This window comes from Dermacentor silvarum, chromosome 2 (genome assembly GCF_013339745.2).
Source record: "Dermacentor silvarum isolate Dsil-2018 chromosome 2, BIME_Dsil_1.4, whole genome shotgun sequence".
In the NCBI taxonomy this organism is placed as follows: Eukaryota; Metazoa; Arthropoda; class Arachnida; order Ixodida; family Ixodidae; genus Dermacentor; species Dermacentor silvarum.
The window spans coordinates 74,885,262-74,912,497 of record NC_051155.1 but is presented as its reverse complement, the minus strand read 5'-3'; the positions used below and the strand labels follow the sequence as shown (position 1 = coordinate 74,912,497).

The 27,236-nt window shown below is 46.1% G+C and overlaps 1 protein-coding gene across 1 annotated transcript; it reads right to left on the bottom strand.

Annotated features, from left to right (window-relative positions):
* On the bottom strand, nucleotides 1-27,211 carry LOC119440178 (phospholipid-transporting ATPase ABCA3-like). Its single transcript, XM_037705111.2, has 8 exons — nucleotides 26,983-27,211; nucleotides 22,341-22,451; nucleotides 20,793-20,916; nucleotides 13,760-13,943; nucleotides 10,988-11,175; nucleotides 3,759-3,932; nucleotides 2,019-2,233; nucleotides 1-148 (listed from the first exon to the last, which is right to left on the bottom strand). The coding sequence occupies exons 1-8, from the start codon at nucleotides 27,209-27,211 to the stop codon at nucleotides 87-89; spliced, it is 1,287 nt and encodes a 428-aa protein (XP_037561039.1). The 3' UTR covers nucleotides 1-86.
* Between the last annotated feature and the right edge of the window lie 25 nt (nucleotides 27,212-27,236).

The window sequence follows — 27,236 nt, the reverse complement described above, 5'->3', positions numbered from 1 at the left end:
TTGTGGTCGCAAACTCCGTGAAGACGTCTTCCAGAGTCGTCGGCGACAGCCAGATTTCGTCAATTTGTAAAGCGGCCTTCAGTTCCTCAAGTTTGGCGTAGATGGTTCCCCACGTGAGGCTTTTGTCCAACTGGTACTCGTGCCTTCCCTGCGGAAAAAAGAGTATATAAACACAACGATGCCTGTGAGTAGGGCACCAGACTTTGTATTAGTGTTTTTTTATTGAATCGTGTCTCATTGCTACTTTGTCACCAACATGCTTAGTCATCTTAATTGTTATTAAAAAAGTGAACAAGCATCCTCAACGCACATACACACTACTTAACCTTGCAAAAAGCGCCGAGTAGCAAGAGAAGCCAATGAAGTACTTGTAAACTGTCTCACACTCCATTATATATTGTGAAGGAAACGAAGTGTTCGTTAAAACATAAAACAAGAGGCTACGCCACCCGCTGTGGTGGCTCGGTGGGTAGGGTGTTGTGCACTTTTGTACGAGAGGTCCCTGGTTTGGTTACTGCTGGTGGCTTGGCTAATTCCAATGGTGAAGTAGAATGTACTTGTGTACCATGATTTGGGGAAACCTTAAGATAACCACTTGGTCAAAATTATTTCCCATCACTCCACAATACGGTGTCCTTGATTTCTATGCATAGCAAATATACGCGTACGTTTGAATGGGGAGTAAACGCAAGGCTTCCTGTTAATATTTAAATATTTCACTATGTGAGCCACGATAGCCATAGAAATAGAGTTAGCTAGGTCATAAATTTTCTTCGGCTTATTTAAAAGATAACGACAGTTCATCACGATTTCGGAGCGTGATACCCCCGCACTTATTACTTATTTTAAAGGTCACACGTTATCTTTTCATTAGCTTAGCGATATGTTCAACTAGGAAAATATAGAAAGAGGGAAAGTGAGCGCGTAATTAGGGGAGAGGGTGGAATATGGGGCCCCAGTCGTTTTCACCATCTTGGCTTCTGTAACAGTTCTTCAATACGGCCAGGAATGACCGGCTTAGGAGCGAAAAAAAAAACTGTCGCGATTGGTACGAAAGGTAATCTGTTCAGAAGTGCCACAACCAACTACTCCCTTGTTCAAGCACAGATACACAAGCCACAATATCATTCATCTTGAATTTGGGCTGGGATACCGTAACCAAGTTATAAAAATATTTTCCTCGTCGGACTTCTTCAGTGGATCAGTCGGTTGTGAATAGTGGGTTATAGTAATTAGACTCGAGCGAAGGAAACCACTACCTTTTGCCGGCCTCGTTTCACATATTTGAAAACACCTCTTTTCGTTCTTCCATATTGTTTTATACCTGGATGATGCGCAGACGACCGTGATGAAAGCACTGTATTTCAATGAGCCGACCACCGCATCTCTTTACATAAAACTCACCCTGTGTTACTTCCGCTCTGTGTCTGAATAAATTATTATTAGAAAAGTCGAATAATTTATCGTTAGAAATGTCAAATAATCCACATTGTTTTGCCCGCCAGTTTACAGCTTTATAATGGTGCGTCTTTCGTTGCAGCCTCCTTATCAATGAAAATTTTTAGCCTTTTTCGTTTTTTTGTAAGTTTCCTTTGGCGTTGCTTATGTTTCATCGATCCAATATTTTATATTTTTGAAGTATGCTTTGAATGAGCTCACGCCATGAGGGCTTTCCGAAATCTTCACAACGTAAGACGGGAGCATGCTTTCGTTCTTCTCGCGAGCCCCTGGACACCTAAATATTGGTATCTATCTCAAAACATTGCAGACCCACGCTCACGGCACGCGTCAAGCCACGTGGGATTTCTGTGGTTCCAGGAACTACGCTGCTCTGATAGTAGGCAATCGGCTAGCCCTCCGGCGGGTACCTACACCCTACAAAGTAATGAACGTCAGCAAGAAATGCATCCTCCGAATATTCATCCTGGTCGACAGCATATGATATCAAAATATGCTGAAGAGAAAAATTGCAAACTGCGCTACTCTAGCCGACATGATGGCACACAAACACCGCTCACCTTGTAGGCACGCAGCCGCTTGCTCTCTGGCAGTATTTCGTTCACTGACAGAGTCTATCCGTGTTCTGGATTCACGTTCTACCTCGTTTACGGTGAACGCAAGTGTGCAACCACGGCCGTAGCGCTCCATAATACGGCGTAGTGGTCCCAGACAGTGAAACTGCCCGTCAGCCATGATGCCCACCCGATCGCAGGCAGCCTCGCACTCTTCCATCCTACGTCGAACAGAGTTTGTTACTTGTTGGTACTAAAAAAAAGACACATGGTGCATCTTTCTTTTGGAAAGCAAACAAAGCTACCTTTCATGCTGCAACCCGTCGATGCTAAGGTAGCGCTACTCTGCCTTTCCCGCTCTTCGCTAATCGTTCTTCTACGTGGGACACCTCTGTGGTTCCCAAAGGTTATAAATTTCTCAATGCGCGTGTAAAAGACGAATACCTTCTAGTTCGTGTAATGCTACATTTATTGTGAATACTCGTTCAGAAACTCTTTTCCGTGCAGTAGATTTTTATTCTTGCATATGTTGGCGTAAATTATGCTACGTGAGAAAACGTTGAGACATTTTGGAGTGCTAGCCATGAGTGCGATCAGATGGAAATCCCACGTGACCGCACTAAGTTAATCTCGCGTTCATAAGAGCAGGAAAGCGCGAGGATGAGAAGGATGGCTGCCTAGATGAAGGAATGGCGCTATCGTGAAACTTTTTATCGAGGGACTTTAGCCTTGGCAAGCTTGATGAGACGCCTAGCTGCCACAAGCACCGCTGCATCTGTTGCCTCTTGACAGCAGCCAATGAATCTGGACTGGCTGTAAAAGGCAGAGATTTCACGAATTCTGCTTGGAGTATTGGCCTATTTTCATTACGCCAAGGAACATTTTCCGGACGGAGGACAGTTGAGGTGATTCGCCACGACCACTGCGCGTCATGGCATGCGCGCAATGCAGTGTTGCTCACTGTATTCTTTTAGCAATGAATTTCGTCGAAGATTTTTTTCTGGAGGTAGTAATTTGATTCAAGTGAGTTATGGGTAAACATGTGTAGTTTCGCTTGTAAAACTGCGCCTTGAACTCAAAAAATGCTTGCGCTTTCAGTGCTTTTAATTGCGAAAGCCTTTCATAATTTGTGCAGTCTTCTACATACAGCGCACACAAGGAGGAAAAAAGAAGAAACCGTAACAGAATACATACAACGTATTGCGCCATTGTTTTCTTGTGTCTCGTCTATGTGCGCTGTACATAGAGGATCATGAATCACCAGCTTTCTCAAGTCCCAACCCTAGCAATAATTGTACACGTTATGCAAGAGGTTACCTTCATTATTACAGTGCTAGTGCCGCAGAGGAATAGATAACTTGCACGTGACGTGACCGTGATGGTGCATGAATATGGCACCTGGGATGACGTCAGTGTATGATATTCACTGCTGAGGGTAACCTGCTTTCACGGAGGAAAGATAGCTTATTAGAGGCGCGTGCCCCACAGGTTGTGCTAGAGTGTGTTGGAGCCACGCGAGACGCCAACGAGCGCAGCTGCTCACCGTGGTGGTTTACCAACATGGCGCCTAGGATGACATTATGCAAGCCGTCTATTGGCTTAGCTCCACAAAATAATCCCATTAAGTGTAGTTTCCGCCTATTCTAGGCGAGATGTTGTTCGGCGTCACTTCTTTTATTTCGCACTGCCTGATTACCATTTGCCTTAAGCGCGTTGACGTTACGAACACCTAACACGCGATCGTACTTGTGCGACGTCATGACGACCGCTGTGCCGCAGGTGCCGCTGATGGCCCTCAGCGCTGCCAGGATATCCCTGCGTGCCATCACATCGACGCCGGCCGAGGGCTCGTCGAGGAACACCACGCGCGGCTGGCCGATCAGCGCGGCAGCCACGGACAGCTTCCGGCGGTTGCCGCCGCTGAACGAAGCGAACGAATGAAAGAACATATGAAAGGCGCACGACGAAAATCGCACACAGAATACAGGTAAAGGGGCAAGGGAAATTCTCTCCACGGCTCATGCTTTATCGCTTGCGGTTTCCTAGTGAAAATAGCACGTTGTGGCTTGCCTTTCAAGAATGGGCTTCCCTACAGACGGTTTTATGCTCGCGATAACAGCAGCGAGCGTGCAATCCCCAAGAAACTTCCGGTCACCTGCGTTATCAGTCTGATATGTTTTAACGCATGGTTGCTTCTTTGCCAGTGACATTTAGCAGGTACGTCAGTGGAAAAACCGGAAGCCTTGCAGGGCCTATGTTTGTAATTAGTGAAAAGGTCTATAGAAATGAGCTTGTGCATCGTTCGATTGAAGTGCAAGTGTATACTAGGCCCTAGTTTTCAAGGGTACACTGTGCACAGCTGGATACTAGTGGAGAGCTTTCTCTGAAAATACCTGGTAACTGAAAAAGTTGCGAGCGCACTCTAGGAATGTACAGAATAACTTGTATTCTGCTAGGTTTTCTAGCCATGGGCTCTATTCTGGACACGCATGGCGGCTGCACGGCCGCCATTATCCGCCATCTTGGCTGTCTCATTGGCTGTCCAGAGGTCACGTGTTTCGAAATTTCTGCCGGGAAACGGAAGTTTTGCCAAATGCAATTTTGCGTTTTCGTCAGAATGACGAAACGTGACGTGGAGCTGCAAATTTTATCGACTAATACTTTTGTGCGGTCCTTGGCACCTATATTGCGACTTTAGCGCTTTAAAAAGAAAGTGTACGGTAGCGTGCAGAAGCCCGTGGAATGCATCTGCAATTTCGCGAATATGTGGTGGCATTCCAAGATAGCCGGCATGTCAGTTGTTGATTGGCTGAAAGAATATCCCGTGAAGAGCGTCACAGGAAGGGCCGTTTCGTAAACGTCAATTTGACGTTGCGTGACGTTGCGCTGGGCCGCCATTGCACAGATTTTCCGCCATAATTTGTGGTGCGACGAGCCACGCGAATTATGGTAATGAGCGGCCATATGCAGTGTCAGTCGAGAGGCATGCGTATCGCCGCATTTTTCCTGTCATTTGGGGCCATGAAAATCTTTTGTTCACAACGCGTGCTCATAGCATTTGCATCGCTCTCGGGTGGTGTTGGCATTTGTGTTTTGAACCATCATTTCTATTAAACACACGTTTATTTGAAATAATATTGGTGGAAACTAGCAAACTTTCTGCGACGTTTCGCACTTTTCACTACTGTGTTTGTATTGTAATCAATATTAATGACTTTTCGCGTCATCAAAGGCTATGACAACGGTGACTTTTTAATTTACAAAAAGAAATGTACGCAAGACGGCGCCTTGGAGTTTCCTTTTTATCCTCTCGCGGTGCGAGTAAGCAGCGAAGTGCACAAGAGATGGCAGTGCCAGCGTTTGCGTCACTCAAGCGGATACCTGCGGCGCGCGCAACGCTATCGATGATATTCCGTCGCTTCTCAGCCAGACGAGTCGGGCTGAGTAACTTGCGGATCACGAGATAGCGATAACGCGGCCTAGAGTGTGCGCTGATCATCACTGGCAGGTCGCGTATATTGTCTCAAGGTAGGAAGCAAGCGCGTGGGCGCCAATATACGATGACTCATTCCGTTTCCCGGGGACACGCATCCTAGCTAATGAAGCAGACGACAGCCTGCGCGCATGCAGACGACGGAAGCGAGAAACGATTTTGATCGAATAATCGTACGCTTTGAACTAGCTGCTTTATTTTCACTGGGGAGGAAAACTGTTTTGCTTTATCAACCACGCTATGTTCAGTGCCTACATTACAGTTTCTTAGGCGAAACGTCAAATTTGCGTCACGTTACGAAACCAAATCGGGGCTATCGGCGCCATTTTGTAAGCGTCGCGCGTACGTCACGCTTCGAAGAAAATGGCGGAATGTCCAGAATAGCGGCTCATGGTAGCTCTGTAGCTGTAGCAGTGTTGCCAGGTTTGGCTATATATAGCCAAATTGGGCTACGGGAAAAAATTTTTGGCGTCGACTTGGACGAGTTGTCTATGTGGCTATATTTGGGCTACTGAAAATCAGCGACTTGGCTGTGTTTGGGCTATACGTGGCGCCCTAATCCAAGCTCCAGAGCTGGCTCTGATAGGGTAGAAGCAAATCTCGAAGGCTGTGTTTTAGCTGGCAGAGCCGGCCGCGTGGTTGTGCGTGTGTGCGTGCGTGAAATTACCCCCCCCCCCCACTTTCACTTCCCCCTCTGCGCTGTTGTCTGTGCCGGTGGCTTTGATCTTTGCTGCATATAAACTTACACCCTGCTTGGCCGTTAGGCACCCGATCCCCGGGCATCGGGATGAACCTGGGAATAGCGGGTTTTTCACAGTACACGGTACTAACGTGGCTATGCTCACGAAGGGAGAGCAATAACATAGGGTCGGGGCCGTCGGGCGATCGGGGCGCCCACATGAAAGAAGGGAGCCGGGTGGATGACACGCCCCAGTGTATTTATGTCCATGTCTTAATTCTGGGTGAAATATTGTGCCGGGCAGAGCTTTCGACCTACTCCACGTTTCTCGCGCGAAGCTTTACTGCCATTTTCCATTTCCTGCTAGATGAAGTTTTCTTCGTGCTTAGATTCGAGATTCATTTCGATAGGTTGGGCGTTAGATCGGATCCTCCTGAGAGAGGAGAATCCAAACATGGGGAAGTGGGCAAAGTATGCGAGAATGTATAAAAAAGAATGGCAGCAAGACCCCGAGCCAAAGGTGGGTTCAGGTGCTTTTACTTCTAGATGGTTTGCCCGTAACGCTATCGATGCAGATACTCATTCTGCCAATATCGAAACATGTTTTCCACGATGACATCAGTGCACCACGTCACATGAACTTCGCCCACCGTGTTAGCTTAGCTTGTGAGGTGTCGTGCTGCTGGCTCGATGACGCGCGCTTAATTCCCGGCCACGGCGGCCGCATTTCGATCAAGGCGAAATGCAGGAACACCCGTGTACTTAGGTGTACGAACCCGAGGTGGCCAAAATTAATCAGGAGTCCCCCACCGCGTCATGCCTCCCAATCATATCGTGGTTTTGGCACGTAAAACCCCAACAATTATTAGACTTATAGAATAGGGGCCTCAAGCGTATTGGGGCCTCAAAGAAATAGCGTCAAAGCCACTGCGCATATGCAAGACGGAAACTGTGTTTGGGTTTTGCGTCGGACACGCTATTTCACCGATTTAGTCGGAGCCCCAAAAGCTACCTCAAAAGCTTTCGTCAACAAACATGGCGGCGCCCAACTAAGCGATGGCTCTAACATAGCACAAAACTGGGATGGATTCGTGGTAACGCATGAAGTTTGTAAACTAGAAGAAGTGATTGCGGTTATCGCTTTCTCTCAACTAATATGTGTAATGAAGATTGATTCATTAATGCCGCTGATTCCGAATTCAATTGTCGATTTCATGACGCGTAGGCCTATCACGGATGGAATTTGTGGGGTGAAGGTGCGTAAAGTTGGTTACTCAAAACTAAGCGCAACAAGCTGCATGCTGCTAATAGAATTGGTTATAAATTGTAATTGAAGGCGAAAACACGAATGTCTAAACTACTTTTCTCATCAGAAAATGGTATATATTATTTTAATATTTATAACACCTACATGAACAGAACTGAATTCCCAGTGCCACACGCCAAGCTCAATAGAGCTCAAGCGGTGACTCTGAGATTGTTACAGACAAGAACTTATCCTAGTCCAAACTTTATTAACAAGCTATATCCAGAAAGAGAGGTATCAATCAATTGCGAGAAGTGTAATGGCATCATTACTCTGGATCATATGCTTTGGCAATGAATGCCCTGTTGCTTTCACAGACTGCGACAAGGAAAGAGAGAGACTGGTGGCGGCGAGTGCTTCACAGTGGAGTGCTTTTAGATCAAGTACAAGCCGTCCAGAAGGCCCATGACACGGCGGTAAGGTTAAACCTTACTGTCCCTCGTCCCTTTGGCTAAGATCAAATGTCCTGACGTGGGAGCCGCCTGCGTCATCCTCAGGGTTGATCTTCAGGACCTGAATAAAGTTTATCATACCATACCATAGCAGCTTTTCTTTGACGCCGTAGTGACGCTGCAAACGCAACACGCTATCCGCAAACGCAAAACCCCTATTCCAAAACTCTTCATTCCTGCATGCCCCAATGCTAACACCCGCAAAGCTCTTCGGGGCCAAAAATTTTAGGGGCCCCTATTCTAAAACTTTATTAGCCATTAACATGTTTTTTTTTTACAGTAACCGGTTTGCACAGCATTACCACTGTTATCAATTTGTTGTTTACCATTGCTCTTTGTACGCCGTCGCGGCTCTTACCATTTCGAGCGAGTTAGTTCGGGACGTGTTCGTCGCCGAAAACGACTGCGCGCTTCTTACACTAGTGGGTCGGTTTGTGCAGTAATCTTTTAAAGCTCCGCTTACACCGATTCAGACAGTGAGTGGCATCTGTTGTCTGTCCGTTTTCTTAACGCATGTTCTTGGCGTGCTAGAGACCTATGGTGGCGGCCAGGTTGATGTAAAATGACACTATATGTATAGTGTGTGTCCCAGCTAATCCGGGACAAGCCAATTAAAAAAACTAAAAAAACGAGAAAACAAGATTGTACGATGAGACAAATAACGCGAGATATCATAGCGCGAAAGTTGCTCATAAAAAAAGAAGCCGTGAGCACGTCGCAGATCGCTGGACAGCTGAACTTCTACGCATAGGCAGATATAACGTGAGAGATCGACGACGCTGAACATTAGTTTGTGTTCACGACAGCTAAAAAGCAGAGTTCGTAGTTAATATTACTGTAAATTACTAAAAATAATAACTTAGTATTATGTGCCATAAAATAAAAGCACCGATTCGCCCTCTGCAACGATTAGCTGGAACTTAAGAGCTTCCGGGGCCAACCAAAAAGTGTTCTGTGCAAGCATGATGTCGCTGTTGTTGATGTAAAGGGCCGACCGTCACGGCGGCACGGACATTTTGTTACGACGGGTTGTGCAAAAAAGGACTGCCGTAGTCGAATGTGAAAAGGTATACACAAATAAAATTGCAAATAAAAATGGCTATATTTGGCTACGAAATATTTTGCACTTTTTTATGTTTGGCTATATTTGGGCTACAACTTCTATAGCTTTTGGCTACGCCACCTCGTCGGACCTGGCAACACTGAGCTGTAGCTTTCGTAGGCCGACCGCTGGCAAGTGGGTCCCATCTAGGGTTGTGTTAGCGACGTTGCAAGTGCGCTTGCGTATCGGAATTTCAGTGTAATTTAACGAGCACTTAGTTGAACAAAATAGTTCGATGATAGCAAAACGTCAATTGCCTTGGTCTCTTCAGTCACTCTCGCTCACTGCGGAACGACGTTCTCGACTCTAGGAGCCTTGCCATATTGAGCCTTGACATACTGAACCAGTATACTTGATTTTACTGCACCTGTGTACCATAAGGATTGCTTTAGCTCGATCCTAAATATTTTTTTCCAACGTTTGCCGCTGACCGATCCCAAGATAAAATAACGTAGGCGGAGCGCCGCTCAGACTACTAATGAAGCTCGAGAAGGAATTGGACTGGAATAGAAGAATCGTTATATGTGAGACAAACTCCGCGCAGTTTCTTACGCTTGCGATGACATGCTCAATGATGTCTTCAGGTTAGGGGGTGTGGATATACGACGCCTTGGTCTTGTGTAGTTCAGCCTAACAGCACGACAGTTTGGTTACACATGCAGGTACTTAGGTGGCTTATAACGTGAGAGCAGGGGCAGCCGTTGCCGTAGCCAGAGTACCACAGGTATCAGGCGTAGCCTGCTCCCGAAGTGCGGAAAAGCTGTCTTGATTTCAATTTCCGTTTGATTTGTTTTTAGCCGAATGTTTGCCTGATTACTTGAATAACGTAGCTAAAAACAATTCCTTCTATTATGCTCTGCAGTTTCACTCCTACAGCTAGTGTTCTTGTTCAAAATGTTTGCAAAATTCTGCCACAATTTTTCAATCGTACAACGGTGAAAGGCCTATAGATGCAAAAAATATATATGATTTCGAATATATAAGAATCTAATCAAAGCAGGAAATATAACTGCGCTTCTAATGAAAGCCCAACCGAGAGTTTGTGTACGATGTACGCGGTGTATATCAGTTGATCCACGGCAGCACCTACCCCTCCGTCACCTTTGTTATATAGGCAAGTTATGAGCATGCAGGCGACCAATGGTAGCCAACGCCGCTCGTGCAGATTTGGTAGGTGTGGAACAGTCATTAAGCCGTCGGTGCCACCACAGACGTGTTCTTAAATGTGCGTGCAGCTGTTGCATGGTATTAACCATCAACAAGTGACAAGTGCTTCTGTTGATTCGAAAGTCGAGATGAGAATCTGTTGCGGAGATTCCATATAGACGTTGGAAAATGTGACGCTTGCTTGAATTAGTTTTATAAAAAACGCTAGTAATGCTAAATATCAGTGCGACAGATCTCGCCGCCACAGCTGCTTCCATCCGCTCCCAATTGCTTTGTTTTGCTGTCATCCCAGCGAGAGCTAGTACTAACACTGGGCAGCTGCCAGAACATACATCGACAATACTGGTTTGGCGAAGCAATATTGTGAGAACTTTTAGTGTGGTAGAATGCCTTCTTTCCATACAATAAAAGCTCCGCAATAGTGGAACCCGTCCTAAATTTCACGAAAATGTCCGAGGGGTATTGGTAGATCCCTCCAAACGCTATCATTGAACATTTCGCATCAATGGTGCTCATGAAATCGTTGGCCTTATACATAAACAATTTTGGTACATTGAGAAAGAAAAACAAAAGCTGGTATGCGATTTTGTTACGTTTAGACGCTTTTCCTGAAGGACACTCATCAGTACCACAAATGTTCGTTATCAACAAGCAACGCGTAAAGCTAGGGGAATGGCTGATTCGGTATAGAATCGCGAGGAAGTTATCCTGGCAGAAGCAACTGGCGACCACTAACCCTTGAGATATTACCTCCATGGCTCGCTTTTGTTTCTCACCTGTAGGTTCCGCACCTTCGCCCTGCATGGCCTGACAGTCTGAACGTGTAGAGAAGGTAATCTAGGAGAGGCGATATCTCGGCTTCAGGCACGCCGCGCAGCCTTGCAATCAGGCGCAGGTACTCCCGTGCCGTCAGGTTGTCCAAGAGGCCATCGGCCTGCGGGCAGTAGCCTATCGCTGATTGCCACTGCAGTGAAAAAATAGCGTCACTACTGATCCGAAATTTGACTGGATTGATTTAGACGGTTCGAATTATTTCACTTTTTTGTTACAAAGAGAAATGCAGGTACCTCAGCGAAATGGCACGGCACAGTCCCCTGTGTACCTGATTGACAAATAAGTGTCTGCAAATCATAGCTAGAAACGGTCCTGCTTCAAGGTTGCTTTTTAGGCTTTCTTTCATCACTAAAATGATTCAATTTATAATATAATCATTTCTTGTTCTAAAGTATCCCCTTGTTCGACCATTTTTCGTGCTTCCGGGTTGAGTGCTCGCCGAATCACCCAGTCATGCAATTCCTCGCAATATATGCGTCTGAGATATGCTTAGCGACAGGCCAAAAGGGGGCTTCTCTTTGAGCTAAGCACAACTATTCTAGACCTGTATTTACAAAGACGTTGTCCAGTCAAAAATGTGTCATTAGCTGACCGCCTTTGGTAATAATATTGCATACAGATTTCGCTTCCGTCTCTTATAACGTTGGAGGTATACTCATGGTTAAGCTACTTCGCTTTCCAGTGCTACTTCAGGATAATGTGCGTATTTGGATTAGCTCTAAATCACACAGCTTAGATCCCTCAGACCATACCGAACGATGACAGAGCTGAAAAACCTGTTCTAATTAAAAAATAAATAACACAATTTCACAATAAACAACATCACCACGTTCTGAGCATGGATGACACTAAATACTGAGGCGTGGGCACAACATCACTGGTATAATCGTCGTTTCAGCAGAGCTATATTTTTCCTCCAGCAAGCGCTCTTGTAAGGCTCGCATTACGCAAATTTCAGTATGCCAAAGGAAAACTATGTTGCATGTGGGATCACACTTGAGTGTGTCACGCGATGCGCAATAAAGCGTACGGTTGAGCCAGTGCCTAATTCGGCAGAGAAGGAAGAGAGAGCGGCTCGCCACATTCCAACTTAATTCCAAACAGCCAGTAGATAACAAAAACAATGGGTGTAGAGCACGCTCCGAGCAAACGGACAAGAAGCGAGTGGGTATAAAGAGAGAACGCACTTGACGACTCTCATGAGGGCGGTGTACACTTGTGCAAAAGGCAAGGGGGGGGGGGGGGGGGCTCCGGTCGGATTATTTTATATGGGCATCTCCTATTTCTTTGCAACTGCTCCTAATCTTGGAGGTGCTATAGGCGACGCGGTGCTGAGCACTTGAAAATTTATTTAGCATCACAGCTGATGGCATTCAACAGCCCAACTTTGCGCTGTTTGTCTGCGGCAAACAAACGTTCCTCTTTTGGGACGCCGCTGGTGACGCCTGGGAGAGCGTGTACCAGATGGGGCTGACTTTTCACGAGCTCAAGTACGCGTAAGTGAGTGAAATTCATCTGCACTACTACTCATGTGTTTTACAGCGGCATGTCACGACTGTCTGATAGACCGGCAAGGAAATACCAGAAAATCAATTTTTCGTCGCTAGCTTATAAATGGTCTGTTGACGAAGGGAATGTTGACCCGAGCTTTTTTTTTCTTATTTCACGCAACCGACCAGCTCAATTCCCGCACTGCGGTGACCGCCCCACCCTACTGCATATGGTCTAGCTTTGCCAAGAGAATCCCAACGTCCCTCCTGTTCCAAACCCCACCCTCACCTCCTGGGAGGAGCGGCTGACCGACGCGACGGCGATTGGCCAGTAATGGCTGGTCGACCGTGCCGAGGCGGTGGCTGCTACCTATGGGGCCCCAGACTAAGGGCTCCACCTTCGATGCACAACTGGTCTCCACGATATTGTAATAAAGTTTATTCATTCTCTCCAGTGTGCTCGTTGCAGCTACTTGCATTTCCTGGCGTGGATCGCCTGTGTGATCGTTGTGCGGTCGGTAGGTCGCCTGCGTCTGTAGCACTTGTCGTCTTCGATTTTCATCTTGCTGTCCGCTCTCTTTCCTCCTCTTCTGTTAAATCGTGATAAGTTCCTGCGTTTCGGTTTATCCCGGGACATGAGCGGGAGAGGGGGGAATTATTATCTCTTGCGGCGCATACGATGCCGCCTTGTTTTCTGTTGATTTCGCAGGTTGCCCTCACTGTCTCTTTGTGGTGGTACTAGGATTTTTTCCCGGACCGTCAATGATAGCACAACCTCCTTGGAATAGCATACCTAACGCAACTATGCGTAGGGCTGTTATCATTCGACAACTGCGCTGTATGTGTATCTACAAGTTCACCATGGCACATTTATTTGAACCAGTATAATATGTATAATATGAGTTGCAATAGGGCGTAAGCTTACAGGACCCTGCAGGTGCACAAATTCTGCTGCGCAGTTAAAACATTATTCGATACAAAACATTTACCCGGAAACGCGCATAAGCCTATGCCTACATCAGACCCATGCACGTGGAGCGTTTCTCGTGCTTGAACAATTTGAAAACATGCACCTGTATTTGACTACGGGACGAAATACGTTAGTTTATTGGGCAAACGTGGGTTCCAATAATGCGTAATCGAAAATTTCGTGGAAACGCAAATGCGTAGCTGCCGCTCTTCGGGTACAAGGACCTATGGTCGTTTTCTTGACCGCTTGTTTACCTGACGTGGATTCCTGGAGAGGACGGCTTGGTTCATGTAGGCGTCACCCTCTGAGGGCCTCGTTACAGCAGCCAGAATTCGAAATGTGGTGGACTTCCCGGCCCCGTTCGCGCCTAGCAGGCCGACGCACTCGCCCGGGCGCACGGCGAGACTCACGCCACGTACGGCGTGCACGCGTCCATACCTGCGAGGGAGAGTGTTGCCCCCCGCTTGACAAACTTGTCTTTGTTGCTGCCAGACTTGTTCCATTGTTGTGCAAAAAGGCCACCTCGCTGATGGATTTCTTTTAGTACTGCCTTATCGCAAAGTGTTCCTAATATGTTGTTAATACGTTTTTATTCGAATGTAGGTCGACACCATTTTTTTAATGTTACCCAAAATGAGCCATCGAACTATGTACTATTGACCAAAGAATCTCGACTTATATTTGTGAGCAAAGCTAGCAATAGTACCGAGCTAACGGAGTTGCTTCGTCGCGGACGCCGAAAAACAGTCTGGAGAATGTCCGGCAAGGCTTTAAGAAATGCTGCACATCCAACACACTCGATGACACTGAGGACGACGTCATTTGGGGGTGGCATGTACGGCCTTCGAAGCGTCTTACGAGAATTACTTCTGTGTCAGTTCCGACGAGGATGCACCGTGTGGCATCCACTGGCGAGATATAGTAGCCGAGCTTACGGTAAATGAAAGTTTGGCGTAATAAAGGTTTTGTTTTTTTATATAAATAGGCCGACCTATGTTCAAGTACATACGATAATTTAATACCTCTCACTTGTTTTAGACGCATAAGAAACTATATAACGGGTTGCTTACACATTCTTCAAATGACCATACCTTGCGCCTATATACAAAGACCCTCCAGCTCCCCGACATACGTTACTTGTTGGTGAAGCTTCTTTTCTTTAGTGTTAGGCAAGAAGCTATGTTTTTATATAATTGTACTGATCACTAAAAACAGAAGTGAATAACAATGTACAAAATTTAAAGAAACTTACTAACCATACAACACGTCTATATCATCATCATCATCATCATCATCAGCCTATATTTTATGTCCACTGCAGGACGAAGGCCTCTCCCTGCGATCTCCAATTATCTCTGTCTTGCGCTAGCGTATTCCAACTTGCGCCTGCACATTTCCTAGTTTCATCCCCCATCTGGTTTTCTGCCGACCTTGACTGCGCTTCCCTTCCTTGGTATCCATTCCCTAACCCTAATGGTCCACCGGTTATCCATCCTACGCATTACATCGCATGCCCAGCTCCATTTCTTCCGCTCATTGTCAACTAGAAAATCGGCTATCCCTGTTTGTTCTCTCAAGCACACCGCTAGCTCTCCTGTCTCTTAACGTTAGTCCTAAGATAGTCCGTTAGTCTTTCAAAGCACTTCTAACTTCATCGCTAGTTATAGAAGCAGCCTCTGTATCCGGTTAATCACTATTTCTAATGAAAGTAGCTTGGCTGTTTTGGGCACTGCACAGATCAGTATAGAATTCTTCCGCTGCTATTACTGTCATCGAAATTGCTGATGATATTACCATGCTTATCATTCAGTGAATACATATTGCCTGGTCCTATGCCAAGCTTTCTTCTTACTGATTTAATGCTGCGTCCACATTTTAAGGCTTCCTGACATTTAGCGAATTCTATCTGATGTCTTGAGTTGGACATTGTCATGTTTTGTCGTTTCTTTATTAGGTCCTTTGTTTTTTGGGAGAGCTTACCTACTGGTTGCCTTGGTGCCTTGCCTCCCACTTCAATTGCTGCTTCTGAGATCAACCTAGTTACGGTTTCATTCATTACCTCTATGTTATCTTTATCTTCCTTTTCTAAAGCTGCATATTTGTTTGGGAGCAGCAGCCTGAATTGGTCTGCTTTTACCCTTACTGCCTCTAGGTTGGCCTGTTTCCTCTTGACTAATTTCACTCTTTCTCTCTTCAAATTGAGAGAAATCCTAGACCTCACAAACCTATGGTCACGGCACTTTACCTTACCTAACAATTCTACATCCTGCACTATGCTTGGATTGGCAGAGAGTATGAAATTTATTTCATTCCTTTTTTCTCCGTTAGGGCTTTTCCAGGTGCACTTCCTGTGCTTCCTGAAGAAGTTATTCATTATTCGGAGCCTATTCCTTGCCGCGAATTCTACTAACATCTCTCCTCTTGCATTCCTAGAATCGATGCCGTAGTTCCCAATTGCTTGCTCACCAACCTGCTTTTTCCCCACTTTTGCATTGAAGTCGCCCATGACTACACCATACTGAGTTTGCACCTTTCTCATTGCTAATTCAACATCTTCATAAAACTTGTATTTCTTCATCATCGTGACTAGAGGTTGGGGCATGGGCTTGTACTAGCTTCATTTTGTACCTCCTATTCGCCTTTATGACGACGACTGCTACCCTCTCATTAATGCTGTAGAGTTCATCAATGTTGCCTGCTATGTTGTTATGGACTAGAGGTCCTACCTCGGATTCTCTCTTATCTGGAAGACCTATGTAGGAGAGGACGTGACTGTTAGTCAGCACTGTTTAAGCCTCACCAGTTCTACTCTCACTAAGGCCAATATTATCCCAGGCAATGCCTGATAATTCTTCAAATAGTCCTGCTAAGCTAGCCATGCGCGTGTGGAACGTTGCCAGGTTCAGTTTCCATTGGAGGCCTGTCCGGACCCATAGATTCTTAGTACCCTCTGCCACGTTGCAGGTCTGACGGCCGCCTTGGTCAGGTGCTCCGCAGCCACTGGGGACCGAGGGCCATGGGTCCTGAGGGAGGTAGTGGCCGAATACTGTACCAGGGAGGCCAATTCCTTTTCCGATGTGGGAGTGTCCACTAGCTCTCGGTAATATATTGCTTTTCGTGCCAGTGTCAGGCACCACTCCATGCCTGAAAATGTGGTGGAGTTGAGTAGGATTCGAACTTACGACCTTCAGATTTGAAGCCGGGTATTCTACCACTGCTCCACGCCACCACTCATGAATATATATATATATATATATATATATATATATATATTGTAGTCAGGAATACGGGCGCTAGCAGAAGACGAAGAAGAAGATGGTTGTTGTTGCTGGTGCTCGCGCTCGCTCCGTTTGGCCGTTGCAGGTTCTGTGCATTCACACAAACGCCGAGTGCATCTGAACTTAAACGCGTACCATCAATTGGTGGAGATGCAGGGTACAGTCTGGGTGTGGAGTTCCAGGATGAATATGGAACCAGCACGCTCCACCACTATAGACGCATGGATGGCATAGAAGGCATTTGGTGGTCGACCAGGATCCGGGCTGAATGACATTGCTGGTGAATGTCTGCGGCGTGCGACTTCAGCATAGGTCAGAGGAGCGGAAATAGGCGGATTCTGGTAGGTAGTTGGTAGCGTCTCAGAAATTTGCTCCTCTATGGCCTGTCGTAGCCTCGGAGCAAGCGCTTGCACGGAGTCCGGGACGCAGGGAACAAAGGACAATCACCGTGCCACTTCTTCTCGGATAAATACTGTATCTGCTGCATCAACATTGTGGTGTCCGCTATAGAAACTGCGCGTGCAGTTAATGCTGACATGTTGGCCGGCTCAGAGCTCGGGAGCCGGGAAGAAATGCACTGTTTCCCAACTCGTCGTAGCTGTGGCAGTACTGAAACACGTCTGTGGCAGTTTTGAGATTTTAGGCAATAAGCAATTAGAAGGTGTTGTCCTCGATCCCCTTCTTGATGTGTCTAATTTTATCAGCTTCGGACATAGCTAGGGTTGACCTGGACGACGTCGTAGTCCTTTCGAAGGCCCTTGACTCCCATCTGAACCACCTCGCAAGCGTCGTGACTTGCCTTTCAGACGCTGGACTGCAGCTTAACTTCGAGAAGTGCCACTTTGCCGCCGGCTTAGACCATGTTGCCCGCAAAGACGGTGTCCTTCTCGACCCTGCAAAGCTTCGCGCCGTCGCCGAGTTCCCCAGGCCGTCTACGCCGAAAGAAATCCGTAGCTTTATAGGCCTGTGTTCGTACGTTTTCCGATTCGTGCGTAATTTCGCGTTCATAATGGCACCCTTAACGAAGTTGCTTGCCAACAGCCAAGGCATCTCGGCATGGTCTACAGCTTGGGAAGACGCGTTCGCCACATTCCGCCATCTTTTGATGTCCCCACCTATTCTAGGCCACTTTTACCTAGATGCTCCAACAGAAATCCACACGGACGCTAGTGGAGTAGGCCTCGACGCGATTCTTGCCGAGCGGAAGTCTGGCTTCGAAGAATACGTCGGCCCTTACGCCAGCCGCACTCGGGCCGCACTCTCAGCAAAAGTGGGCGCTTTCTTGTCCCAACCCGAATTATTTGACGGTAATGTGCTGATTTTGTGTTTCTGTGCTTCAGACGTGCTTCTTGTCATTTGAGAGAAGTATCAGAGACCGAAAGTAAAACAGCATACTGTAATTTCAACATTTGCGGGCGTCACATTTTACGCGTGCTGTAAATGAACGAAAAGCACACTCTCCAATCAAGCAGAGAAAACACGCCCGCGCCTTGCTTTTGCTTCGGGATGACACATAACCAAGATGGGATATTAACGAGAAAGTAGACGCGTGTACCGCTTTTGCACATTGTCGACGATCACAGCATTCCTTCTCGGATCGAATCCAGTTCGCAACTCTCGTTGTACGAGCTCTATCTCCGCACGAACGTCAGCATCCGGTTCCGCCTCGGTTTTCCCTTCGTCATCATTGCGCCAGCGTTTCTGCAACAAAACAGTGTCAGATATAACTGCCAGCTCGTTTGGATGCATTATGTATCTATAGACTCGCAAGAAAGTATTTTCCTCGTTATCATTATACAAGAGACGAACGGTGGAGGAGATAATGTACATACTGTGACTCCGGAACAGTTGTGAATCCGCAACTCTTTCTCGCCACGTGGCTAAATTATTTACCCTCTGAGAACAGGTTCGCGGATAGAATTCGCCTGAGCAGTGGCAGCATGAACGCAAATGTAAGCGTAATGCCAACGCTAAAATTAAAATGCCAGAACTGCTGGCAATTCATCGTTACGTGCATGTTAAAAAAAGCAAGAAAATCTTACGCCGACAATTAATAGAGAGGTTTAGCTTGTCCGGTAATCGGGTAAACGCGGGCGCGCCGGGCATCTGGGAGTTTCGGCGGAACCGTAAACGTGAGTGGCCTGTACGGTGCTGCCACCTGGTGGCGCAGAGCTCAAACAGACAAAAACAACCAATATTGTAGTAATAAAGCCTATTACACTTTGCTGCTGGTGTAAATTTTTGGCAGCACCCCGATGTGCATGCACCACTGCCGAAAAGTTACCCCAGAAGCGAAGTAGAATACACTTGGTTACTGCAATATTAGCTGTTTTTGTCTGAGCTCTCGGCCACCGGGTGGCAGCACCATACAGGCCGCTCACGTTTACGGTTCCGCGAAAACGTCCCGACAATACGCATAGCCACGCGTTCTTGCTAATTGCCGCAATACAGTAGACTGGTGCCGAAAACTCATGGAATTTTAATACTGCATATATCGCGCTGATGGGGCTTTCTGAGAAAGCGCTTCTATGGGGGCTATAGCATAAACAAAAGCTATAAGTGGCTGGCATTTTTGCTAACGGCAAAGTCAAGAAAAATCAATAGATGTGTTGTTCATCAGCATCGCCATCATAATCATCATCAGCCTATTTTTTATGCCCACTGCAGGACGAATTCCTCTCTTTGTGATTTCCAAGTAGCCATGCCTTGCGCTAGTTGATTCCAACTTGCGCCTGCAAATTTCCTAATTTCATCAACCCACCTAATTTTATGCCGTCGTCAACTGCGCTTCCCTTCCCTTGGCAGCAATTCTATAATTCTAATGGCCCAATGTTTATCTACCCTACGGATTACATGGCCTGCCCAGCTCCATTTTTTTTCTCTTAGTGGCAATTCGAATATCGGCTATCCCCGTTTGCTCTTTGATCCACACCGCACTTTTCCTTCTCATGGTAGGGGTTCCCTGTGACTAATCGAACTAGATAAAAGTTCTGCTGCACAGATTTTAGAGGCTGAATGGTGGTTATGAATTCTTTCCATTGCCGGGATGTAGAACATAACCTTTGTTTTCTTCATCTAAAATCTTCAACCCCGCTCTTAATCATTCTTGGTTACGGTCCTCGATTATTTGTTGCAATTCATCCCCAGTGTTGCTGAACAGGACAATGTCATCTGCAAACCAAAGGCTTCTGAGATATTCGCCGTTGATACTCACACCTAAGCCTTCAAAGTCTAAGAGCTTGAATACTTCTTCTAAGCATGCAGTGAATATCATTGGAGATATTGCGTCTCCTTGCCGAAGTCCTTTCTCGATAGATCATTTTCCACTTTTCTTGTGGAGAACCTAGGTTGTTGTCTATTATTTGTAGTTATTTCCCAAGACATTCATGTATGCCTACACTACTCCTTGATTACGCAACGCCTCTATGACTGCTAGTATATCCTCTAAATCAAATGCATTTTCATAATGTATGAAAGCCATATACAGAGGTCATTTGTACTCTGCAGATTTCTCAAGTACCTGATTGATGACATAGATATGATCTATAGTAGCCAGCCTGTTCCCTTGGTTGATTGAAGTGTTGACCTGATTCTATTAGAAATTATCTTGTTGAATACTTTATACAATACTAAAAGCAAGGTAATGGGCCTATGATTCTTCAATTCGTTAACGCCTCCCTTCTTATGGATTAGTATAATTTTGGCATTCTTCCAGCTCTCTGGTGCACTTGAAGTCGTGAAGCATTGCCTATAAAGGGCTTCAAGCTTTTCAAGCATGATGTCTCGTTCATCAGTTGTTATGTGTCGACAAATGCAGTATCGTTTCCATCTGACTCAAATAAGAAACCATTGCAGAATCGTCTGTTGACGCTTCACAGTAACCAGTTGTGGAGAGCTTGAAGATGTAGCAAATTCTAGCAATTTGATTTTCAACGTACAAATGCGCCGAACGATCCACGGAAAGGTAGTAGTAACGGTCCCTCTGGCTGTCGGTCTGACATCTCTCCACACGACGAGGGCAAAGAGCAGCACTCCCTCGGCGACCATCACGAGAATCTCCAGGGCGATGCCAGCCGGGTGGAAGCTGAATGGGTTGAGCGTCTTTACTCCCACGGTGGCATTATTGGTGTAGTCTGCAATAAATAATTATGTTGGCAGCGCGACCATTAGAAGATTCATTAAATTGATGCGTAGTACGGGTCCAAAAACACAGACGCCTAAATATCTGTTGAGTTTAATCTTTACCTCTCGGTTTTTTTTTTTTTCGCTATGCATCTGAAGCTGTGTGTACAACCGTATTCGCATTCGACCGCAGCGGAAGACGGTAATCGAATAGCTGACCTATTTCATAGCACGACAGTGCCGTTGCTACTGAAACACAAGAGCGAGCTTAGTTTGAGTTAACAAATACCGAGATTTATGTCAGTTTTCCAGTTCCTATATCTCATTACATGGTTTGATTCGGTGCGATGCACGTATTTTACTGTTTCGATACTACCAACTCTAATTGAGCTTGGAGGTTTTACTTATCGGAAGGTTTTTTTTTTTGCTATTCTTAAAAGGACTGTAACTAAAGTTTCTTATACACGATAAATTTCTTGGGGAGGCCACGTGAACAGATACTATTTTATTTGGGTATCACATAGTTCAGAAAATCAGCGAGCAGATATCGGAAAAAATATAACAAGTTCAACTGTGTGAAGCACACCGACACTCAAGTGCAATATAACAGTAGTGGGCCTGGCCAATCGTACTTCTCGCCAATCGACCGTACGCACACGTTGAGCATTTATAGAAACAGTTATGACCACAAGAACTTCGAAAGAACACATCGCACGGGGAATGTAGACGTTAATTCGATTAGCGTCGAAGCAACGAAGCAACACAGCGTAGTGCTACCACTGACCCTCGTCAGATGAGGCGTGTATGCACCGGGTTCCTCTCTCGCGCTTGCCACTGAACACACTGTGCTATGTTTTGGGGCTGCCGCGAAATCCGCCCGTGGTGCGTGTGTCATATGTTCCGACTAGATTGTCTCAAGTAGGTCCGATGGCTGGTTCTGAATGCTGTTTCATCAGCTCAGGAGCCCGCTGCATGCGATACCAACGAGACCATGGACTACCCAGTAGCTCAAGTTGGCGGGAACACGGTGAAAGAACCAGGAAGACAGAAATATAGGCAGAGAGACAGTCTTTATGAATTGCCTGAAGCTCTGCGAGAATGCTGATCGCATTAAAATTCGGCAACAGCCAACTCACGGTGACTTTCGATGGTAATGCCATTAGCATTGAATCCATATAGTAGCGACACAATGTATTGCCACCGTCGAAACGAGTTATGCATGAGGCGCGTACTGCAGCGGGACTCCCCTTTCGAGCTTCTCAAAGAACACTCAGCGCCATGTAGAGCCGCCGCCGCGAAGCCTGCGTGCATGGAGCGCCGGTGGGTGCGAACGCTTGGAAACGCGTCATGCGGCAACCGCGCTCCTCTCGCGCGTTTCTTTCTCGATGCGCTCCGTCATCTGGTGGCGCGACCGAGAAGTCCGCGCGTGGCCTACCAGCCGAGAAGCACGGCGTGCTGCTGCCGGGGAATGCTGAGAACTGTTCCCTCGCTTGCCGCACACCCAGGTGCACACACTCAGACACCCTAGCTGACGAGAGGTCTATTGCTGTGCACCACATACACAGTGCATTCATGGTTCAGGTCGCTTCAGCGTTGGCATGAAAGACGTTCATTGAAAAGCGATACTTACCCAGTGAATTTGCGGCACAGGCTGCTAAATCTTTGGGTTGCTGTCCTCGAATAACCCTTGTGACGTGGATTCGAATCCGCTCAGCATCGGGGAAATTTACGCGACTTTTTCGTCGTCGTAGAGCGGCACGTTCCCAGAGGCTCATGTCTAGTAACCCAATTATTTAAAAACAGCGCTACCGACATAGGACACAGAAAAGAGACCGGGACACACACGTGTCCTCTATCAGGTAGTGATTTTTTTTAATGATATGAAAAACCACCAACTCACCCAATCCGCCGTTCTTCTTAGTTACCCAAATTGGCGTCAAAGACGTGAAATAAAGAGCGGCACACAACTACTGACACATACCCAGAGATCAAAGAAGTTAATCGCCGACCATAGACAGAGTGGCATATACCGAGTTACGCATAACAAGGGCTCCAAGACAGCGTGAAGGCGTTTCATTAATCAGCGGTGCCTACGCATTCCCGCATCTACAGAGACCTAGTTCGGCATGGAAGAGGTTCGTTGAAGAGCGGCCCATATGTATGCACTGCCACCTACTCAGCTACCCAAGCTGGCCTAACGGTTGGTTACGAACCCTGTTCCCTCATCTAACCGTTTTTCAGGCTGTCTGGGTGACTGGGTAGTCCATGCTCGAATGGCTAGTGCCATCGACCATGGACTACCCAGTGACCTAGACAGGCTGGAAAACGGTTAGATACCAACAAACATAAACAGAAACAAAGGTAGGTAGCCTTTGGAAAGTGCGTGGAGTAACATATGGATGCTAATGCATCAAACCATGTAATAAACATGACCAACTAGGGGCTGTATATGCGTTTAATGTAGAATACGTCAGGCACTTCGTGATGACTATCTTCCAGCCTGTCTGTCTCAGTGTTTAACTGTTTACCCGCCAACTTTGGTCACTGGATAGACCATGGTCTAATTGTTAGTGCATATGTTAGATGTATATGTATGCATCTAACAGCAGTATGTTTTTTTTTTTACTTTGCTAATTGGGCAGCTATGCTGAAGTAACCGGGTTCGAAAACAACCGTGGGACCAACTTGGGTCACTTTGTTTGTGCCACTAGAGGCGTGATAACCTAAAATGATTCCGAACTGTTTTGATTCTAAACTCCTGACGTCAAATTTACGTAACGACCAACGCAAGCATCGGGCGCTGACCCGCAGCGTAATCTGAACAACTCAATCAAACACTCTCCTCGTTTATAGGAGGTCACCTATGTTCGTTTTAAAACGAATGACATTGTCTACACTCAGCGGTTTTTGTTATCTAATTGGCTGACACGAGGCGAGGAGCACGCTCTAGTGGAGATGGTTTCGATGGGGCCGGGCCGGCACAGTGAAAATAGATAACCGCATGAAGAGGGGGGTGACGGCTTCTCCGATTGGTCCACTTCGCCTTACTTAGCTTGTGGTGGCTGGTCGAAAATCGCGGCGGCGTGCAACGGAAGGATAAGAATGCCGCTAAAACAGATCCACAGCAAGTAAGAGTTTGCATAGCGATGTCGTATGCATGCCGAAAGGTCTCGATAACGTTTTACTGCCACGCAAAAAGGTTTATCATGCGCAAATAAAGACATGCTCACCGGCAGATGCGAGTATAGCGAGGGCCTGAGCGATCGGCGGACAGCCATCTTCTATTCCTTTCGGAACGGGGCAGTCTGTGGCTATTCAGAAAATTTTCAGTTGTGTTCGGCAAAGTAAGGCATTTTTTTCGCGTACACGTCACTTTGACGTGGTGAGTTTTCGCGGTTTTGTGAGGTTGCGTGACAGACAGGCGAAGTGGGGGTAGCCAGAAAACATTGGACCAATAGCAGAGTGGTAATGGTGAATAGGCGTCGAATCAGGAATGATTATTTTTCTTTTGTGCGGTTCATTCAAGCATAATCAATGTGTACACGTTATATCAGATGGGGAGATATCGCGGTATTCGTGACGTCGCGTGACAGACAGGCGAAGTTGGGAGTGGCCCGAAAATGTTCTGAACAATCGTGGAGGCTGATTGCAGAAATTGGAATCAGAACAGTCTGGAATCATTGTAAGCTATAGTGCCCTAGGTATGTATCACGCTTTTACGAACCCTTTTGACGCCAGTTGGAGTCACAGTTTGTGCTGCCCTTACATATATATATATATATATATATATATATATATATATATATATATATATATATATATATATATATATATATATATATAGTTGCCAGTTGCCAGCACCCAAAAAGATCACGTGCTCGTGACGCCTGCGGCAGAAAGGATGTTCCACACCCGCCTTATGGTTTGTGAGTGGTGGCGCTGGCTAACACTCCCAGGGTAAGTTCTAGTTGTAAAACATAAATACCCCAGAAAGTGGATGGGAAAACGGCTCCGCGGTAGCTTAATGGTGAGAGCATCGCACGCGTAATGCGAAGACGTGGGTTCGTTCCCCACCTGCGAACAGTTGTTTTTGATCCATTTTCATTACTTTATCATTTCTTTATTTCAATTATTAAGTACAAGTAATTTCCCGTATGTTGTCCTTGGTGTTATTGTTTGTTGGCTTCTTATGATGTGCTTATTATATATATATATATATATATATATATATATATATATATATATATATATATGGCCAGAAGGCAATGCGAGACAGCAGCCTGTTTATCGATACGCCTTATACAGGACGAACTCTAGAGGAATAGCTGGGGCGATAAAAGTGACAACTGGAAAGGCACCACCCTGTTGCGACCTCGCATTTTCGTAACGCTAAATATACTCAAAGTATGATGCGAAAGCAAGCATTCAGATGTAGCACGTAGGTATTGACAGTGTGTCAAGTTCATTCTGCATATTTTCAGAAGCTTCGATGGTTATTTATAAATGTCGGTGTAAATTTTACGGGGCGTGAAATGATGCATTTGAAGCCGCCTGAACTAGATGGCGCGATTGTACTCGGGCGGCTCGGCATCGCGTCGATTACGCGTCTGGTCTGAATCACATGTCCTCTGCGCCTGACGCCTGCACAAAGTAGCAACATGGCTGCGCCCTTGCGGTTAGCGGCTTCAATGCATGGGTGCTATCGGGAGCTTTTATCTATATTTAGGTATACTAAGTCTATTTTGATTGCATTAACAATGACAGTCGGCGTCAAACTGGTTCGGCCGGAAGTTTACTTTGTGTTGTTACTATCGCACAGATATTGATCGAACTAGTTCCACTCGTCGAACTATGACAAACATAACAAAACTGTAACATTTCTGGACGAAATCTATAGGAATTGCGAAATTATTACGGCTGATGCGTGACAATAGGATACGCGGCATTCCGTGAATACGTTCGGCTGGAGCGTGTCTGCGTCGAGGGAGTCAACAAGTGTCAAGGCGACGGCGCTCTTTAAAAACTTTCCTGGAGTAGATGGCTATCCATTTTGAACGCGACAATTAAATTGCCAGCTACCATTGGGATGGTGCTAAATAAATTGTACAAAACTCCCAGACCGCAATGAAAAAGCAAGACAAAATATAATGTTTATGTGTATTAAAATTTCCGAAATTTCTTTTGTCGTCACTAAGTTAATATGTATCACCCAGTTGTAGAAAGTAGCCCCTTATTCCATGTATACTTCAATTTAAGTTAACTGTATCGCTCCTTTCGCTCCTTAAGAGTGCCTTCGCTCCTACAGAGATACTGCTCTGCATATTGAATGCTCTCAAAAATTGACCAATATGCCCTAGAAAGAGTTGCTCCTGCATGTGGTATACTTTCTGCACTTGTTTGATTTTTGTGTGCGAACAGTGCTTGCCAACGAAACCACACAAGTCTGATGACTCTCTGGAAAATAGTGAGATCCAGCTGCACAATCACTACGCTTTATGTGCGAATCTCTGTGTGCTCAAGAGGACATATGAACATTCGTGTCCAAAGAAAGCAAGGGGCGTGGCTGACATTTCAAATTACTGATAAAATCGCAACGTGCTCCAAAACAGCACGCCCGCACACGTCCCTAGATGTAGAAAACCTGCTCGATCGACTCCTCGGCTATAACAGTGAATTGACTTTTCCTGTAGTTTCTGTCTAATAATGATACAACAATTCTTGTCTTAGCATGAATACGTACTGACTCATCATGTATTTAGTTTACTGGGTCATATTTTAAGCATGGACTGAGCACTACTCATTTACCAATATCGCATATGCTGGTGGGCATTACATCGCTCAAGCTATAAGGACCTTTCATCAACGTTTTACTCGAACAACATATTCTTTTTTTATTATTTTGTGCGATAGCAAGTATGGCGTTATTCGATTTTTTACGTTATTCGAAAACGTTAGCATTTTGGTTCCCATCCGGTTGGCACAGAAGATTGGATGAAATGTATGTTATTTGTTCGAGGATATACCCTAACGATCCAGTGTTCACGAGTTGTTGGCATCAGGCAATTTCGGTTGCTTACGTTCGCAGCAAAAGTGCATGGCCCCCGGAAAGCGGTTGTTCGAGGTGAGCGCCAGGCAGAAGTAGTCGAGCTGGTAGAATCCCCCGTGCTTAGTTTGCGCGTACCGCTCGCACTGCGCGTTCTCGGCGTGCAGCTGCAGCAGTTTCACCAGCGCCCAGGGAAAGGTGAATGCCGGAACGGGACACAGAGTTTGGGGCACCCAGCGTGGAGCATCGATGCCCCGGGACATGTCCAGCGCTGTGACGACCAGGTAC

Coding starts and splice junctions, on each gene's coding strand:
- LOC119440178 (XM_037705111.2), bottom strand. CDS start 27,211: ATGTCCCGGGGCATCGATGCTCCACGCTGGGTGCCCCAAACTCTGTGT. Junction 20,917..22,340: donor CACGCCGTGCTTCTCGGCTG/GTAGGCCACGCG, acceptor TATTTATTGCAG/ACTACACCAATAATGCCACC. Junction 11,176..13,759: donor TCTCCAGGAATCCACGTCAG/GTAAACAAGCGG, acceptor TTTTCACTGCAG/TGGCAATCAGCGATAGGCTA.